Source organism: Panthera pardus, unplaced genomic scaffold (assembly GCF_024362965.1).
Source record: "Panthera pardus isolate Hobbes unplaced genomic scaffold, ASM2436296v1 HiC_scaffold_3, whole genome shotgun sequence".
NCBI classification, from domain to species: domain Eukaryota; kingdom Metazoa; phylum Chordata; class Mammalia; order Carnivora; family Felidae; genus Panthera; species Panthera pardus.
The window spans coordinates 3,244,950-3,263,623 of record NW_026526876.1 but is presented as its reverse complement, the minus strand read 5'-3'; the positions used below and the strand labels follow the sequence as shown (position 1 = coordinate 3,263,623).

The window sequence follows — 18,674 nt, the reverse complement described above, 5'->3', positions numbered from 1 at the left end:
ACACTTAACCAACTGAGCCCCGGGTCTTATATTTAGCATATACTATTACAGAATATGAGATTTTTCAGAAATACGCATATTTTAGCCAAAATCTCTGTTCCAAGTTGTTTTGGAGCAACTATCCAAGTATAGTTGTGTGCATTCTTTGTTAGAACTACTCATTTCTCACACTTAGTCATTATATTTAATACTCTGAGGGCTGTATTGTCCTATGAACTATGCTCATTCTAGGCTTCTTACAGCCTGCAGAAAACTAGTGACTTAATCCAGAATTTATCTTTGGGGTGCTTGGGTGGCTCAGTTGGTTAAGCCAACACTTCATCTCAGCTCAGATCTTGATCTCAGGGTAGTGAGTTCAAGCCCCTTGTTGGGCTCCATGCTGGGCACAGAGTCTACTTAAAAAACAAAAATTCATCTGCTTTACAGTATTGCTTATATCTTCACCTTAGACTGGAGATTAATAGCGTGTGTGTGTGTGTGTGTGTGTGTGTGTGTGTTGACAAGGTGGTTGGTTTTGGGTGGGGGGCTTTCATTCTGATTGGAGGTGTAATGGAATGACATATTTGGCTTAATCGAGGTTATGTGCGCTGTAGCATGGGCAGATTTACCCGCCCTTTATAAAGGCAGGCCTAGGTGATAGCAACAAGAAAAGTGCTAGGTCATTTCTCTGACTTCCGTACCTGATTATTTGCCCTTGGAAAGTCTGAGAAGTTTTTGTTAGGAACTCTTGGCCGTATCATAGCTGTTAAGCTGGGTGGACACACAGCTTTTGCATGGAGTTTATGACCTACAAGTTCAGACCTTTAGAAGAACCATCGTAAGAAAATGGTTAAGAAACGGTATCTTCCTTTTTCATGATTGCCTTACTGTTTCCCCAGATATTCTCTACAGTCTCAGTATTGTGACATTCAAGGCTATTCAGCCTTTTAGCCACCTCATTCTAAATAGCTTTTAGGATATTCAGAATAGTGAATGATATGTGTAGACCGTGATGTATAAACGTCAGTGGAGTGGAGTGTGTGTGTGTGCATGTATGAAAATTGCTCCTGTAGGACACCAGCTAGAGAAATAGCATTTATGATTCTGCTGCGTCTTAAAATAGACTTGTTCAGCTAAGAGAATCTTGATGTTAATATTGGCTATTAGTGAGGAATAAATTGTTCTTGACTTTCTTCTCTAAAGGATCCAGCATTTGGAGGCAAACATGAAGCTCCATCCTCTCCAATCTCTGGGCAACCTTGTGGAGATGATCAGAATGCTTCACCTTCAAAACTTTCAAAGGAAGAGTTAATACAGAGTATGGATCGTGTAGACAGAGAAATTGCAAAAGTAGAACAGCAGATCCTCAAACTGAAGAAGAAACAAGTAAGTGTTTGATGTTACTGATATTTTATCGATATTCTAAGAACATATGTTTGTCTTTCTAAAGAAGATAATGCCAACTTTTCCATAGTTTTCAACTTTATATGAATGGAATCAAGCCTGTATACTCTTTGACTTGCCTTTTTTTTTTCTTTTTTTTCTTTTCTTTTTTTTTTTTTTTTTTTTGCTTTTACGTTTCCCGAGTTGCATCCATTCATGTCCCCTGCTGTATTGTCTGACCGTGTGATTCCAGATAGCAAAACTTGTTTGTCCATTCTGTTTTGGATCTTATTGGATGGGTTGTTCCTAGATTGTTGCTACTTCAGTGCAGTGGTGCTGTGTTTTTGGTTCACGTGTGAATAGATTTTTGTGGGCACGTGCCCAGGAATGGCATTGCTTGACTCGAGAGTATGCGCTTCTCTGAGTGTGTATTAGATGATACTGAACGTGCGAAAATGGCAGTGCCGTTGGCAACATGGACAGGTTCCAGTTTGTGCAAATGCTTGTCATCACCTGATGAGTTTTTTGCAGTTGGATGTGAAATAGTTCTCCCTGAGGTTTTAATTTGAATGTCCTTGTTTAGGTATGAGAGCTGATTTTCATTTGTTCATGGGTTATTGGTGTTCCTTATGCGGATTGTTATTTTGTCATTTTCTTTTTTTTTTCCTTTTTTTATTTAAAAACAATTTTTTTTTAACACTAATTTATTTTTGAGACAGAGAGAGATAGAGCGTGAATGGGGGAGGGGCAGAGAGAGAGGGAGACAGAATCTAAAGCAGGCTCCAGGCTCTGAGCTGTCAGCACAGAGCTGGACGCGGGGCTTGAACTCATGGACCGTGAGATCATGACCTGAGCCGAAGTCGGACGCTTAACCGACTGAGCCACCCAGGCGCCCCTTTGTCATTTTCTTAATTGTAGTATTTCCTAAAGTGTCTTGTCAGTTAATGCCTATGGCAGCTATGTCCTCATTTGTGGGTTGTCATTTTGCTTTTTGGGGAAGGGAGGATGGAGATTTTTGTATGTATGTTTTTTTTTTTTTTGATACTGAAATTTAAAAAAATTCACATAGCAGAATATTCATCCTTTGAAAGTATACAGTCTGTTGGCTTTTAATGTATTCATAAAGTTGTGCAACTATCACCACTGTATAATTCCAGAGCATTCTTATCGCTTCAACAAGAAACCACATATCTGGTAGCAGTTACCCTCTATTTCCCCCTCTCGCTGACCCCTGGCAACCACTAATCTGTTGTCTATATGGATTTTTATCTGGACATTTCGGGTGAATAGAATCCTATAACACGTGTGACGTTTTTTGTCTTGCTGCTTTCATTTAGCATGTTTTCAAGATTCATCCATGTTCTGTCTTGTATCAATACTTCATTCCTTTTTATGGCTGACTAAAAACTCCATTTCGTGGAGATACAATGTATTGTTGATTCATTCATCAGGTGGCGGACATTTGGGCTGTGTTCACATTTTGGCTGTTTTTGGCTACTATGAGTGCTGCTGCTATGACATTCATGTACACGTTTTTGTGTGGACATATATTTTTCTGTTCTCTTGGATATATACCCAGGAGGGAAATTGCTGGGTCCTTTGGTAAATCTGGTTTACATTTTTTTTTTTTTTAAATTTTTTTTTTCAACGTTTTTTTATTTATTTTTGGGACAGAGAGAGACAGAGCATGAACGGGGGAGGGGCAGAGAGAGAAGGAGACACAGAATCGGAAAGAGGCTCCAGGCTCCGAGCTGTCAGCCCAGACAGAGCCTGACGCGGGGCTCGAACTCACGGACCGCGAGATCGTGACCTGGCTGAAGTCGGACGCTTAACCGACTGTGCCACCCAGGCGCCCCAAATCTGGTTTACATTTTTGAGGAACTGTGAGAATGTTTTCCGAAGTGGCTGCAGCATTTTACATCCCCACCAGCAGTCTTTGAGGGATGGATACACTTGCTCTATTTCCGTGGTAACACTTTTTTTTTTTTTTTTTAACATTTATTCATTTTTGAGAGTGAGAGAGACAGAGCATGAGGGAGGGAGGGGCAGAAAGAGAGGGAGACTCAGAATCCGAAGCAGGCTCCAGGCCCTGAGCTGTCAGCACAGAGCCCGACGCGGGGCTTGAACTCACGGACCGCGAAATCATGACCTGAGCTGAAGTCAGATCCCCAACCGACGGAGCCACCCAGGCACCCCTACACTTCTATTTATTTATTTATTTATTTATTTATTTATTTATTTATTTATTTATTTATTTATTATTTTAACGTTTATTTATTTCTGAGACAGAGAGAGACAGAGCATGAATGGGGGAGGGGCAGAGAGAGAGGGAGACCCAGAATCTGAAACAGGTTCCAGGCTCTGAGCTGTCTGCACAGAGCCCGACGCGGGGCCCGAACCTACGGACCGCGAGATCATGACCTGAGCCGAAGTTGGACGCTCAAGTGACTGAGTCACCCAGGCGTGCCTACACTTTTTTTTTTTAAATAGCCATCCTAGTAAATGTGAAGTGGTATCTCCTTATGGTTTTGATTTTAATTTCCTTAATGATTAATGGCAAATGCCCTTTCATGTGCTTGTTGGCCTTTTTGTGTATTTTCTTTAGAGAAACATCCAGATTCTTTCCCCATTTTTCAGTCGGGTTGCCTTTTTATGGTTGAGTTATAACAGTTCCTTACTCTGGATATGCAGATACGTGATTTGCAGATTATTTTCTCTCATCCTGTGAATTGTCTTTTCACTTTGCTGTTAGTGTCCTTTGGTGTAAAAAAGGTATTCCCCACCCCCCCCTTACTTGACTCATTTAAGTATTTATTGAGCAGCTAGGGAGATAGGAAAGGTGATTAAAACATGGTCAAAGAGCGGAGTCAAATGCACAAGTCCCAGAAAGCAAAGTATAAGGTTCATTGGATCACAGCAGTCAGATGAAAGTGCTTTGGGAAATCAGGAGGGAGATTGCTTCCAGCCTGGAAGGGGGGTGTGGGTGGGTGGCAAACTGGGAACGGGGATTGAAATTAAAATAGAAAACTTTCGTCTAGATTGTTGATTCTCAGTAGAGACTATATTTGTCTCTCTTTTTCCTCTCCCCATCTTTGGGCTTAATTTACCAAGACCATTCAGCAAGCTTTTTCTAGACTTGCTTGCATTTTTGCTTTAATGTCTTCTACAGAAATAGATCCTTTTGCTGTTTTAAGACTTTTTTCCTCCTCCTTTTTTTTTTTTTTTTTTTTTTTTTAAAGGATTCATGACCTTTTGATCTTGGTGTTAATGATTTTGGGTCTTTTCCATCCTGGTTTGATAGTTTGGGGCCTTTTAGGCTGGAGTATTGAGTATAGATTTCTTTACTGGAGCTTTTTCCTCAGCCTCCTCATCCTCATCAGCCAGTTTCACTTTTTTTTCTGTGGAAACTTGGCTGTGACGTACAGGGGCAGATCGCTTTCCAGATATGCTTAGGAGTTTCACACTTTCATCCTCCACCCCTCCGAGGTGCTGTCCACATGTGCAGGCCCTGAACTACATTTAGATCACAGGTGGTGGTATTTCAAAGCCCCCAAGGGAAACCATTGGCTGTACAGATGTTTCCAGGTTGCAGTGTTACTTTAATTGAACTGCCTTCCTAATTCATTGCCGCTGCTTCAACCATGGGCGATTAATCTTTTGCATCGGCCCCCAAACTGACCATTCTTAAAGGTAGCTGGTGCTCATTTGCATCATAATCCATTTTAAAGTGATAATCTTTGGCCTTTGTTGGCCTCACAACTGAAAAGATATTTCTGGGGCCTCACGGGGTTCATGTCTCTGTCCACTGAATCTTCTGTGGGGTGGGAATCTTGTGTGGGAGAGGGGGCAGCCAGAGGTAAATGACTCCTGTTCCAGAGAACAGCCGTGTAGGACTGAATCACACCAGGCCAAAAGTTTTTAATTGTGAGGAAGCCCGGTTTATTTTTTCTTTCATTACTTGAGCTTTTGTTGTCCTGTCCAGGAAACTGATGCGTAATGTAAGGTCCCACGAGGATTTATTCCTGTACTTTCTTCTGTAAATTTTATTGTTTTAACTCTGATATTTAGGTCTTTGAGCCTAATTGTGTTTTTGCTGAGCAGAATTTGTTTATATTTTATATGAGACTACCCTGGGATCATTAAAATAGTTGACGAGTTGTCTTTTTCAAATCTTCATAGTTTTGCTTTTTGCATTATTCTTAATCCACCAAAAATTGACTTTTTTATGTCTGTCTCAAGGTAGGGGGTCACATCTATTCTGTTATCTATGGATAATTGCAAAGTTCGTCCTTTCCCAACTGCCCTACCATTTTACCTCTATTATAATTCAAGTTTACATCTATATATGTGTTGATTTCTGGGTTTTGAAAATTCTTATTTATTGCCCTCTTCGTGGTATTCATGCAGAAATACAATATATATTCTCCTAACTACTAGAGCTTTATAATAACTCTTTTTTTCCAGTGAGGTAAGCCCTACTTCTAACGGCATGTTTTAGCTATTTAAATTTTTTACAATCTCATGTAACTTTTAGAATCACACTTTTTGGTTCTCTAAAACATCTTTTTGGAATTTTCATTGGAATCATATGGAATACAGAGATCAATTTGGGAAGGATGAAATCTTTATGACATTGAGTCTTCCAATCCATGAACATGGTGTGTCCATTTATTTAAGATGTCTTTCATGTTTTGTTACTTTCTGTCCATAAACAATCTATATGCCTTGCATTTAATTAAACTCTAGGCACTTTATATTTTTGATGCTCTTATTAATAATATATTTTTTAAATTACATTTTTTGTTGCCTTTGACATTTTTATATAGACCAGAAGTCTTCCTAAAGTATCCTTTTATTGCTGATTTCTTATTTGTAGATTCTCCATATCAATAGTTAACAACAGCAGTAGCAACACAGTTTTGTTTCTCCTTTCCAGTCCTTAAACCTTTTTCTTAATCAAAAAAAAATTTTTTAAGTTTATTTTTGAGAGAGAGAGCAAGAGAGCGCCTGTGTGTGTGTGTGTGCGCGCGCGCGCGCGCACGCAAGCAGAGGAGGGGCAGAGAGAGAGGGGGACAGAGGATCCAAAGTGGGCTGTGCGCTGACAGAGCCTGATGGCGGGGCTTGAGCTCACAATCTGTGCCATCATGACCTGAACTGAAGCTGGATGCTTAACCAACTGAGCCACGCAGGTGCCCCTTTCCCTTACTTTTCTATTGCTTTATTGCTCTGGTTAGGACTACAATACAGAGTCGAAAGTGGTTATTCTTGTTCTTTTCTACTTTTAGAAGAATACCTTTACTTTTTGCCACTGATTTTGATGTCAGTGTTTTTAGACATCTTTCATCAGGTTGGGAAATAACCGTTGGATTCTAGTGTGCTAAGAGTTAAACAAAAATAATTTTTTTTAATGTTTGTTTTTGAGAGAGAGAGCATGAGCAGGGGAGGGGCAGAGAGAGAGGGAGACGCAGAACCTGAAGCAGGCTCCAGGCTCTGAGTTGTCAGCACAGAGCCCGACGTGGGGCTCGAACTCATGAACTGTGAGATTATGACCTGAGCTGAAGTCGGACCCTTAACTGACTGAGCCACCCAGGTGCTGCCCTAGCGTGCTAACAGTTTTAAATGATGAGGGAATGTTGAATTTTATCAGATACTTTTTTTCCTTTAAGTTTGTTTATTTTGAGACAGAGACAGCACGAGCAGGGGAGAGGCAGGAAGAGAGGGAGAGAGAGAATCCCAAAGCAGACTGCACTGTCAGCAGAGCCCGAAACGGGGCCTGAATCCACGAACCATGAGATTGTGACCTGAGCCGAAGTCGGACACTTAACTGACTGAGCCACCTGGGCACCCCTAAAGTTTATTTATTCTTAGGCAGAGAGAATGCCAGTGGGGAGGGGCAGAGAAAGAGGAAGAATCGAAGTAGGCTCTCTGCACTGTCAGCACAGAGCCCGTGTGGGGCTTGAACTCATGAAACCGTGAGATCATGACCTGAGCTGAAAGCAAGAGCTGGACACTTAACCAACTGAGCCATTCAGGTGCCCCCCGGTTCTCAGTTTTTATCCTGTGTATTTTTAGTCTCTTACTTTAGGTTTATAGAAGTTTATATTATTTTCCTGGTCAGTGAAACCTTTTATTGTAAGGCAGTGACATTCTATCTCTTGTAATGCTTTTTACCGTAAAATTTGTTCTGCCTGGTTTTGACATAATTAGATCAGCATTCTTTTGGTTGATATTAGTTTGTCTTTTTTCTTCCCTTTACTTTCTGTGCTTTAAGGTATAGCTCTTATATATGTATATAGCTGGGTTTTGTTTTCTATCTACTCTGACACCCTGTCTTTCCACAGGATAATTTACTTCTTTTAACCTGATTATGATGATTGGTAATATCTCAATTGTTTTTATTATATACTGTTGTCCTGTCTTTTTTATGGTTTCTTGTTTGATTTGTTCTAATCCTTATCTTGGATTATTTGTCTTACTCCATTTTCTTCTACCCCTCTAGTTTGTATTTTATACACTATTTTATATTGTTTATAATGGCTCCCCTCAAACTTACCAGCCTGTTTAACTTGAAGCCTAAAATTAAATTAGTATCTTAATCATACTCGAGAAGCAAGGGGACATAGACCTTCTTGAGTCCTTTCTCTTTTCTCCCAGCTTTTATGATATTTTGCCATTTTTTTCTAGTTCTTCCTTGTTTTATTTCAAGCACCAAAGACATTATTTTATACAGTCAGTGTTCATTTAGGTTTACCCACTTGTCTGTCATCTTATTTGCTCATCATTCCTTCTTGCAAGACAGCTCTTCCTTGTGGGGTTGTGTGTTTCTGCTTGAAGAACATCCTGCAGAATTTCCTTTAGTGAGGATCCATTAGTTGGCAGATTTAGTATTTAGTTGTGGAGACCTAAATGTCTTTTATTGATGCCATTTATTGAAAGGTATTTTTATTTGGTACTTGGTTCTTTTGTACCAGCATGCTGTCTTCTGGCTTCCACCGTTAAGACATTGGCCCCTTGGTCTAATTTTTATTCTTTTGTGGATAGTCTGCATCTTTTCTCCGGCTGCCTTTATTTATTTATTTAAAAAAAAAATTTTTTTTTTTTTAACATTTATTTATTTTTGAGACAGAGAGAGACAGAGCATGAACGGGGGAGGAGCAGACAGAGAGGGAGACACAGAATCTGAAACAGGCTCCAGGCTCTGAGCTGTCAGCACAGAGCCCGACGCGGGGCTCGAACTCACGGACCGTGAGATCATGACCTGAGCCGAAGTCGGACGCTTAACCGACCAAGCCACCCAGGCGCCCCAACTCCGGCTGCCTTTAATATCTTTGTGTGCTGTTGTTTTTATTATGATGTATTAGGAGTGGGTTTTTGCTTGTATTTTATTTATTTATTTATGTTTTGGGGGGGGGGGGGCGGGTGAGAGAGTGGGCAAGAGAGAGAATGTTAAGCAGGCTCCACACCCAGTGTGGAGCTGTAACACAGGCTAGATCTCATGACCAACTGTAGATCATGACTTGAGCCGAAATCAAGAGCCAGATGCTTAACCTACTGTCCAGCTTAAGATTCGTTGGGCTTCTTGAATGTGTTAGTTTTTAATCCGTTCTGGAAAATTCTGAGCCATGATCTTTTTTTTTCTTTTTTTAAACAAAATCCTTTCCTGTGGTTTCTTTGTTCTCTTCTCAAATTTCTGTTAGATACAACATCTTATCACTCTTGTGTTCTATGTCTTTTTATTGTTTTTTCTTTCCCAGTTGGTTGCTTCTTTGGGCTTCACTGGGGGCAGTTTCTTCACTTCTGTTTTTCAGTTTGCATTTCTCTTTTCAGTTATATCTAATCTGTCAAATATATCTTTAGTTTCACTAATTTTTGTTGTTGTTGTTGTTGTTGGAATTTCTTTTAGGCTAATTTTTAAATCTCATGTAAAAAAGATTACCTTGCTTTAAAACAATGTTAAACAGTCTTCTTTATTGAGTCCTATTAAATTTATAATAATGTGTCTGACAGTTCTTTTAAGTCTTAGTGGGTCTGATTCTGCTGGGTTGGTCTTATCTGGTCTTTTCTTTAGTTTGTTCACTTGTAAAATTGCAGTAATGCAGTTAACAACACCAGCTACCTTATGTGATGGATGTATGAGTTGTGATCATGAATATATTGTTTAATTTAATGTGGCATATAGTAAATGCTCAATGATGTGTAACCCATTATCATAATTAAAAAATATATTGCATGACCATTATGAGACGTATAGGAACTACAAATTTTATTGAGAAATGTAAAGAAACATAACATAGATGCATAGAAACACAGTGTTAATAATGTTAATTAATAATGTTAATACCATTAACACACAAAATTGTATATGTTTTATACAATTCAACAAAAATTCAACTAAATATGTTAAATTTGCAAAATTATTGTAAACCTCTTGTATGAAAGAACAAAGTAAGTGAGGAAAAGTTTATATTTTTTGTTTCGTTTGTTTTTAGTCTTCCTGTTACAATGGTTTTGTCCCGGGGCTACTTCAGTACTCAGAACAAAATGGGATTTCTGGAAGTTGGTTTTTTCCTTTCTCCACACCTACTTAACAGGGACCCTCAAAGAAGGCTTCTGAGCAGAGCTAAGAAAGAATGGTTGAGGAACTTAACCCCATAAACATGATCTCACAACTCCAGATATCTGTCTTTTACTTATAAAGATAGCAGCTTGCAAAAGTACTTTGAATTCCAAGGTGGAAGTGGTCCTTGAAGCTTGTCTCTCGGAGGAATTTTATCCTTAGGTTGGGTGTGATCTGACCTAATTGACTAGGAGTCTTGATCTGTCTTCGTAGCACAGTTAAAATTTTCCTCTAGGTTTTAGTAGACATAACATCTTCACCCAATGTCTTTTCTGTCATCTTAGCCAGTAAACTTCTATTCACAAGACTAATCCTAGAGCATTTACTAGGTGTCAGGCCCTGGCTTAAGTGCTGAAAAATAAAAAGCAGTGAACCAAGCAAAGTCTCTGCTTGCTTCAGTAATAATTGTAGGTAATATTTATTGACTATTTATAGTTGTCATGTGCTTGATATATATTGAGTTATTTAATTTTCTCCAAAATCTACCTGATAGATAGGGTTAATGTTTCTACTTTACGTATGAGTGGTTTATATATTTGTTCAGGATTGAAGAAGTTGAGACCTAGAAAGGACCCTAGGATCACAGGGCTCGTAAGAGTTGACCCGAAGACTCAAACTCAGGCAGAGTAATGCAGATAGCTTTCTGTTTTGTAACTGTACCCAAACTTGTAGTTTTGCCAGGGCCTCTCGGCTGCAAAATGTAAAGACTGGCTGGGGGCTGAGCATGGTCCTGTTCTGAGTTGAGGATTAATCTGAAAGTGCTGTGCGGCCCTGCTTTTCCTGCCAGATGTTAGCGCACACTGTGGATCTGCACACTGTGGATCTGTAACATATGAAAGTGTTTTTTCCTGTGCTACAAAAGGTCATTGTGATGGAGGTATCTGGGGTAGCTTCATATGTTTAGTTTCTCTTGTCTTTTTTTTTTTTTTTTTGCTTTAAATTTATCAGAATTCAAATATACAAGGATTTCTCTAATGATTATGTTACTTAGTTCTTAGTCAAAATAAGTCTGATTGGATTTGTTAGAACCCTTGGGTCCATTAGACCCTAGTAGATTAAGAGGTTACCCTATAGATTCAGCAAAACATTGCTCAGTAGCATGTGTTATCTCTGGCGATTAATTACTGGGGGGGTGACGTACATCAGATGCCTGATTCTTTCTTTCTGCGTCTCTTAGCAACAGCTCGAAGAAGAAGCCGCTAAGCCTCCTGAGCCTGAGAAGCCTGTGTCCCCTCCTCCCGTGGAGCAGAAACACCGCAGTATTGTCCAAATTATTTATGATGAGAATCGGGTAAGCTCCTGCCATTTCTTACGGCACACAGTCCTTTAAAAGCACTTGACTGTGCCTTGTAAAATTCTCATTGTGTTCTGTGGTAATGTTAATTGTCTTAACAACCTGATTTCTGTCATAATTTTTAATGTTCTTAAACTTTGACTAAAGCTTGATGTTTTTTCCTTATAGACCAAAAAAAAGTTGATTGCTGTGTCTTAAATTAATCTTTCACTTATATATTATATTGCATAAATGTTAATGAGAATATAATTTTATCAACTAAGTCTCCTATCATATAAAATTGGCAAGCAAGTTTGTAGCACGTAATGCAAAACAAGGCATTATTCTGTAGTTTTTCACTTTCTAAGGGACATTTGATGCCAAATACTGATACCACCCTATTAGAGATGGGTCATTGGAGATGGAAATAATGTGCATTATCAGCTTTAGAATTGATAGCTGGGCTGTAGTTTGAATCTTAATAAAGTGTGAGGCCAGTGGCTTTTAGGTAGACTTTGCTATTTTAAAACAATTTTTTCTTTCATATTCATAATTGAAAGTATTCATTGATTTAGGGAAGCCAGGCCTCAATTCTGTGAGTAACTTTGTAATGTCAAAGTTAGTTTTGGGCTGGAATCCAGCCCAGAAAGCTAGCAGTTAAATGGAAATTGATTTCACCGTAATATAAAGCAAACTTTCCAACAGAGCTGCTTAACACTGGGCTTCCAGAAGTTCCCAGTCTACAAAAGAATAAGTTTAAGGACTGCTGCAGAGAATCAGCTTGTGAGCTGAAGATGATCGATCATAAGGTAGAAGTTGAGATTGTTGTTTCAGTTGATTTACTTTGTAGTGAGTGGAGTCATCAGTACATTTTACACAGGCAGCCTACGACTTTATAATAGCCTAGGTCCTAAAGGAAATTGGCCTTCAGAAGGGCAACTGTGAATTGTTACATATACACTTATGAGAATAATCTTAGCCTGAGCTATTCATGTATGTGTGTGTATTAGATAGGTACCTGAAAGTCATCAAATATATAAAACTTAGGGTAATGGTAAGTGTCACAGGCAGGTAAAAACATGGCAATTTATATTATTTTCTTGGCTGAGTGCAAAATTAGTCCAATTTATTGAATGGACAGAGCAATCTCATTGAAGATCTATTTGAATATCTATTCAAAAAGGATGAATGACAGTAAATGAAGTGAGTGACGAGAGCGGCCTTGTCTTTTGCCGAAAGGGGCAGCGACTCTGGTCAGGCAGAGATGTGGCTCAAGGTTGACAGGTGCTCCCTTGTTTAAGAAAAGCTGAGAAGATGGAGTTTTATGTGGAATCCCCTGCTTTTTAAAAAATACTCTGCGGAAGAATAAAACACTTTTGTGGACTGATGGGCTTCATGGCCAGTTTATGACCTCAGAGATAAAGTAAATAGGGATTGGAGCTAACAATGGAAGAGAATCTTGGAAAATAAAATGTTGACTTCTTAGTGTGAGTCAGTTTTCAAAGAAGTTGAATTCAGTGATTTTTTTTTAATTAAAAAAAATTTTTTTTAATGTTTATTTATTTTTGACAGAGAGAGACAGAGCATGAGTGGGGGAGGGGCAGAGAGAGAGAGGGAGACACAATCCGAAGAGAGGGAAGACACAATCTGAGGGGCACAGAGCCCGACACGGGGCTCGAACTCCCAGACCGCGAGATCATGACCTGAGCCGAAGTTGGACGCTCGACCAACTGAGCCACCCAGGCGCCCCCAGTGATATTTTTTAATGGACTGAATTTCTTAATTAGCCTTGTCATTATTAGTGAATTCTCTGGTTGCCTGACTAGGATGTGAGGACCGAATACTATTGAGCAAGATCTGATGGAGAGTTTACCTTGTGTTCAATTTTTATATATATATATGTGCTTTCGTTACTTTGTGCAGTAAGTGTTTCTTGGTGCCCAGCGACAAAGCTGAAAACTTTCAGACCTCTTCTTTCCCCTGTAGCACGTGTGTGTTCAGATTCGTTGTGCATTGTCTGAAGAATAGAAGAACGACCAAACTTGAGATCTTGGTATTAGACTCGTGGTGGTGAAGGTTCTTTTTCACTCATAGTAACTGTGGAAATCCTCTTTTTACAAATCTCTTCTTTCTGATTGCCCTGCTCCTAGTCTGCAGCCGTGGTGGATTTGGAACAGAGGTTCCTGGAGGGGAAGCCACGAGAGCGCGACTGGGCTCGGAGCCCAGGCTTTCTCACTGCTGCCTCGCCATGCTGCCTTGTGTAAGGCCTTTGCGGCTTTTTTAGCTTTCTTTAATGAATGACCTTATCTGTTTTGACACCGGAGGAAAGGAGAAATGGGTGAAGGCAAGGAGACATTTCTCTCTTGTTCCTTTTGTGGCAGCAGTCTACACTGGGAATTAAGCCTAATGTGGCTTAAGAGATGGGGGCCATTATCTTGTATTAGGCCTCTTTGGTTTCTTTAGAAAGTTAGTGGGAGGGGGGCACCTGGGTGGCTCAGTCGGTTAAGGGTCCAACTTCAGCTCAGGTCATGATCTCATGGTTCGTGGCTTCGAGCCCTGCATTGGGCTCTGTGCTGACAGCTCAAAGCCCGGAGCCTGCTTCAGATTCTGTGTCTCCTTCTTTCTCTCTGCCCCTCCCTTGCTTGCACTCTGTTTTTCTCTCAAAGTTAAATATTTAAAAAAAAAAAAAAAAAAAAAAAAAAAAAAAAAGTTACTGGGAGGAAGAAAACTACCCAAAAGTGACTGTTTAATTTGAAAATTGGTTTTCCTGAGAGAAAAATTGTCTTGCATCATATTTAAACTTTAGACCGAGATTTATTTAGTCTCTAAACAGACTCTTCTCCTGGGCTGTTTTTAACAGTTCAATTTGCTGTTACCCTCCCCAGTTGTAGGATCCAAAAATACTTAGAAATGCTCTAATTTCAGAATTATAATACATACAGAGAAGGGGATGCATGGAGTATAGTTCTCAGAAACAGCTCGGTTATATTTTGTTTGCATGACCTGCTAGTTAAAGTGACAACAGATGAAAGAAAGAGATCAAAAGTAGAAAGTATACTCCGTGCCAGCAACCTCTAGTCGCCTCGGCCTGTGTCCTGGGAAGTCTCTGTTTCCCTCTCTCGGCCACGCTGTAGGTTTGGTTAACTAACGAGGAGCATCATCCCCTCCTCCCAAATCGTGGTCTCCCTCCTCCTTTGGCAATAGCTTATTTGAGCCCTCATCACTCACATGAATGGTGACTTTTCCTTCCTTCAGTCTTTTTTCTTTCTAACCAGTCCTTCATATTTGAGTCCTCTTACATGATTCTCGAAATAAAACCTTTTGATTATTTCCCACTTTCTGCAGAATAGCCCAGACTTTTTATCAGTGCCGACATGCCTGCCTGCCTGGCCGTTGGCCCGGTCCTCCTTTCTTAAAGCTGTCCTACCAGAATAGCTTTGAAAGTTCCATTGAAGTGTTAGTACCTTTATCCCAGGATGTTGCCTCTGCCTTCGGGCATCCCAGTGTCTTGTCTTTCTTGTCTGTTGAGTGCGCTCGTGCTTCAAGACCCTGGCTCAAGTATCATTTTCCCTATGAAGATTTTCAGGACCTCTTATCCTCCTCCTTTTTGTTGTTTTCTTGGTACCTAGCAAACACCTGGCACACAGAACGTATCAACATGTTTGAAGAATTAAGTACTTCTGTCTATAGACTGAGAGTGAAAATTACAGTATGGAAATGTGAGGGTTTTAAATGAAAATGTTGGCCTGCCAGACTTGATAGGTTAATATGTTCTTAGCAATTAAGCCAACGTGAAGTCAGATATTTAATAAAACTTTGCAAAACTTAAATCTTGGGTTGCAAACATCTTAAATACCAGCTTTTAAAATTAGCTCTGGAAAGGTGAGTGCCAGATAGGATACTAGCATTTGCCAGAATGTCGCTCTGTGTCTTTTGTGTATGGTTCCCCTTAGCCTGCCCGTTCTGGGTATGGACTAACAACACACAGCCCCTTGAGGGAGCGAAGCGAAGGCACTCCTGGCTGGCTCAGTCAGTAGAGTATGTGGCCCTTGATCTCGGGGTTGTGAGTTTGAGCCCCATGTTAGGGGTAGAGATTACTAAAAATAAATTAATAAACTTAAAAAAAAAAGCAAATTTAAAAACTGGTGAGTGTTGGGTCTGGAGAAAGTTAGTTGCGGGCGCAACTAACTTTCCACGTTTATCATCTATGATGATGTTCTTTGCGTGCTATTTAATATATGCCTAAAGCTAATAAATTTGAATTTCGTGATAATTACATTTTGACTTCGTGAGTTAGTTACCTTAGGACAGTGATTTGTTCTCAACTGGAGGCTGTTTTGGTTGTTACAGCTTGGAGGATAGGCAGAGTGCTACTGGCATCTAGTGGGATACTGCTAAATATCCCACAATGCCTAGGCACAGTCTCCAGAACACGCATCTGGCCCAAACAGTGCCAAGATTGACAAACCCTGCCTTAAAACTGTCTATAGAAGTACGATCTGCTATGCAAACTTAATGGCGTTTTATAGTTTTGTATTTGACATTATTGATATATTTATTTTCCATCTTAATAACCTTTCAGTTTCCTGGAGTTTGGAAAGTGCCTGACACTGTTTTGCGCTTCCTGCACTAGTTGTTTTTACAACATATATATGAAATAAATACTTGATTTTGATTGATAAATGAGATGAAAAGGAGAATATTTATCTTAAGGAAACCTCTTTCTACTTGGGGGATACTGACGAATATCCATTCCCACTTGTGTGCCCCATCAGAAGCCCTGCGGAGTCTCCCAGCAGCAAATACATCGAGGCGGGGGTCTGCGCAGCCCACAGGGAGCCATTGTTAGCAACTGGAATGCGTTGGCTGAGAACCATTGACACATTTGCTAGTCCTACAATTCCAGTTTTAACATCTTCAGCATCGAATTTGTTATATTTCATTTGTCCATTCAAGGATGATTTCTATTAGATGGCACATCGGCCTAGATCATTTTACTTTTGAAAAAGGACTGTAAAAAAATGCATAATTCAAAAAAAAAATGTAATTCGGCATTTATTAAGTACTGAACACTTGCGTAATTCAAACTAGTTGTTTCCTCTGTTCAGTTATTACCAAGGTTTTCTTGTAACTAGAATATAAGCTCATAATAAGCTTTTCTTCCAAGAGATCAATTTGGCTTACACCAGTAAAGACTGGTGACTTTATGGTATTTTATGTTTTAAAATTTTTATTCATGACAGTCCGAGTCCAAGTGTCGAGGGGCTCATTTCTAATAGTGGATCTGTGTTCCTTCTGCCTAGAATCTTGAGATCTGTTTGCTGTTCAGAACTTAACAAGTCTTCAGGTATTACTTTGAGTACAAATGTGAAGCACTGACTGAATTTTGTGAGGAAGCTATGAAAATGAAAGAGGATATTTCAGCCAATCATGTGACAAGAATATTTGGAGATATAGAAAAGTTCAACTCTAGAGTAGTCTCAGAGATAAAGTAAATAGGGATTGGAGCTAACAGTGGAAAATACTAAATTGGTAGTGATTTTGCACCCAGGTAATATAATTATTTTAATTGTATAATATAATGATGTCTTTATCTGTAGAAAAAAGCAGAAGAGGCTCATAAAATATTTGAAGGTCTTGGCCCAAAAGTGGAACTGGTAAGTAAGAGATTTCTTTTTCTTTTTTTTTTTTAATGTTTGTTTATTTTTGAGAGAGAGAGAGAGAGTGAGAGAGCAAGCATGAATGAGGGAAGGGCAGAGAGAGAGGGAGACACAGAATCTGAAGCAGGCTTCAGGCTCTGAACTGTCAGCACAGACCCCAATGTGGGGTTTGAACTCAAGAACCTCGAGATTATGACCTGAGCCGGAGTCGGATGCCTAACCAACTGAGCCCCGCCCCTGGCACCCCAAGAAATTTCTTTTTTCACATTGAGTGAAATTTTTTTTTTTAATAATTTTGTAATTAAAAATTACAATTTTTTTGTAATTTTTTTGTAATTTTTCTTGAGATAAGATGGAATATAGTCTGTCTACTTTGGAATGAGGGGGATGTGGCTGGGCAGTATGTTGAAAATAATGCCATACAAACTTGGTTACCTTTGCAGAAGTATTATCCTGGGCTTTTTTTTTTTTTTTTTTTTTCCCCTGAGGACCCATTTAATCATGCCAGGTAAAGTCAGGAAGAAGTGAGAACAGAAATAGAAAGCTCTTTGGACCATGTGTTCTTCTTTGCCTTTGAGATTAAAAATCTGTGAATAAATGTATTTCTTGTGGGCTACAGTGGATTTATAAACATTTTTACAGTAGTCCCATTAATAGGAGATAGGGTAAAGAGAGTTGTTCAGGGAACCCGAAAGTCTGGAGGTTCTGGTAGGGCATGTGTTGTGTAGGCCCATGAGTACTTCACCTAGGATTGTGTTAAAATATAAGTTGTTTCTTTGTATTTTCATAGACATGTGTACAACACTTCATATGTAAATATTTGATTTATTTTATAGCCACTCTATAACCAGCCATCAGATACCAAGGTGTATCATGAGAACATCAAGACGTAAGTATTTATCATCTTTGGAGTTCTTCAGTTAAAGACCATATATTCTATAAAGAGATCATTTTTATGTTATCTGCTGACATATTATTATAATATAGTGTAGGTGTGTTTTAGATTTGTGTAATTTGCTGTCGTTTTACTATATGTTATCTTCCTCTGGCTTCTTGGGGGTTGGGGTAACAGCTTTGAGTTTCCGAGGCCAAAAAATGAAATAAATTATTGCATACAACTAGCTGGTTTTATGATCTGCTAGTAAAAAAGGTGAATACTTAACATTGAAATGGCTTACCTTGAGGCTTGAATTTTTTGCCTCCTGTTTTGTCTTTTTTTCAGTGGAGTACCTGCAAGGCGCATGATGAAGTAAGATAATGAAGCTTTTTCATTTAAGACTAGTGATGACACCGTCCCCCACCAAGCCACATCTGCCATTGCAAAGTAGAAGTGCCACGGATCATTTTATCATTATTCAAAATCCTATTCTAGGGAAATCCCTTCCATGACTCTTGCTAATGACGGTATTTGTAGACCCTTCTGCCATTTAATGTCCTGGTGCCTTGGAAGCGCTCTGTCACCTCACGTGGGTGAGGAGACTGCTCCACAATGTAGTTTGCTTAGCCTTGCTCATCCTAGATACCAGGCCTTTCTGGATGCAGATTCTGGAATAAGAGCATAAGTGAAAAGAAAACCTAATTTCTCGATCTGATTGAAGTAAGAGAGGAAGCTAGATAGGTATCTTTTTTTTTTTTTTTTTTTAATTATCATACTTTAAGAGAATTGAGGTGAATGATTCTTAGTTTATAACGAAAATGTGATATTTCTACTTTATGTTTTATTAAGAATAATAATCGGAACATTTTAATGATCTGCTAGTAC

The 18,674-nt window shown here is 39.3% G+C and overlaps 1 protein-coding gene and 1 pseudogene across 13 annotated transcripts in view; one reads left to right on the top strand and one right to left on the bottom strand.

The window, feature by feature from the left end:
* The window catches only part of NCOR1 (nuclear receptor corepressor 1), a 158,602-nt gene that overhangs the window by 46,772 nt on the left and 93,156 nt on the right, over positions 1-18,674 (top strand). For 8 of the 13 annotated variants that reach the window (XM_053893254.1, XM_053893260.1, XM_053893261.1 and 5 more), the window contains exons 5-9: positions 1,183-1,365; positions 11,157-11,270; positions 16,853-16,909; positions 17,749-17,801; positions 18,135-18,161. In XM_053893254.1, the coding sequence (XP_053749229.1) occupies positions 1,183-1,365; positions 11,157-11,270; positions 16,853-16,909; positions 17,749-17,801; positions 18,135-18,161 (434 nt within the window). The remainder of the gene's footprint in view (positions 1-1,182; positions 1,366-11,156; positions 11,271-16,852; positions 16,910-17,748; positions 17,802-18,134; positions 18,162-18,674) is intronic. The other 5 variants (XM_053893264.1, XM_053893263.1, XM_053893266.1 and 2 more) reach the window with 1 other exon arrangement.
* Positions 4,479-6,699, bottom strand: LOC109246064 (nucleophosmin-like; annotated as a pseudogene).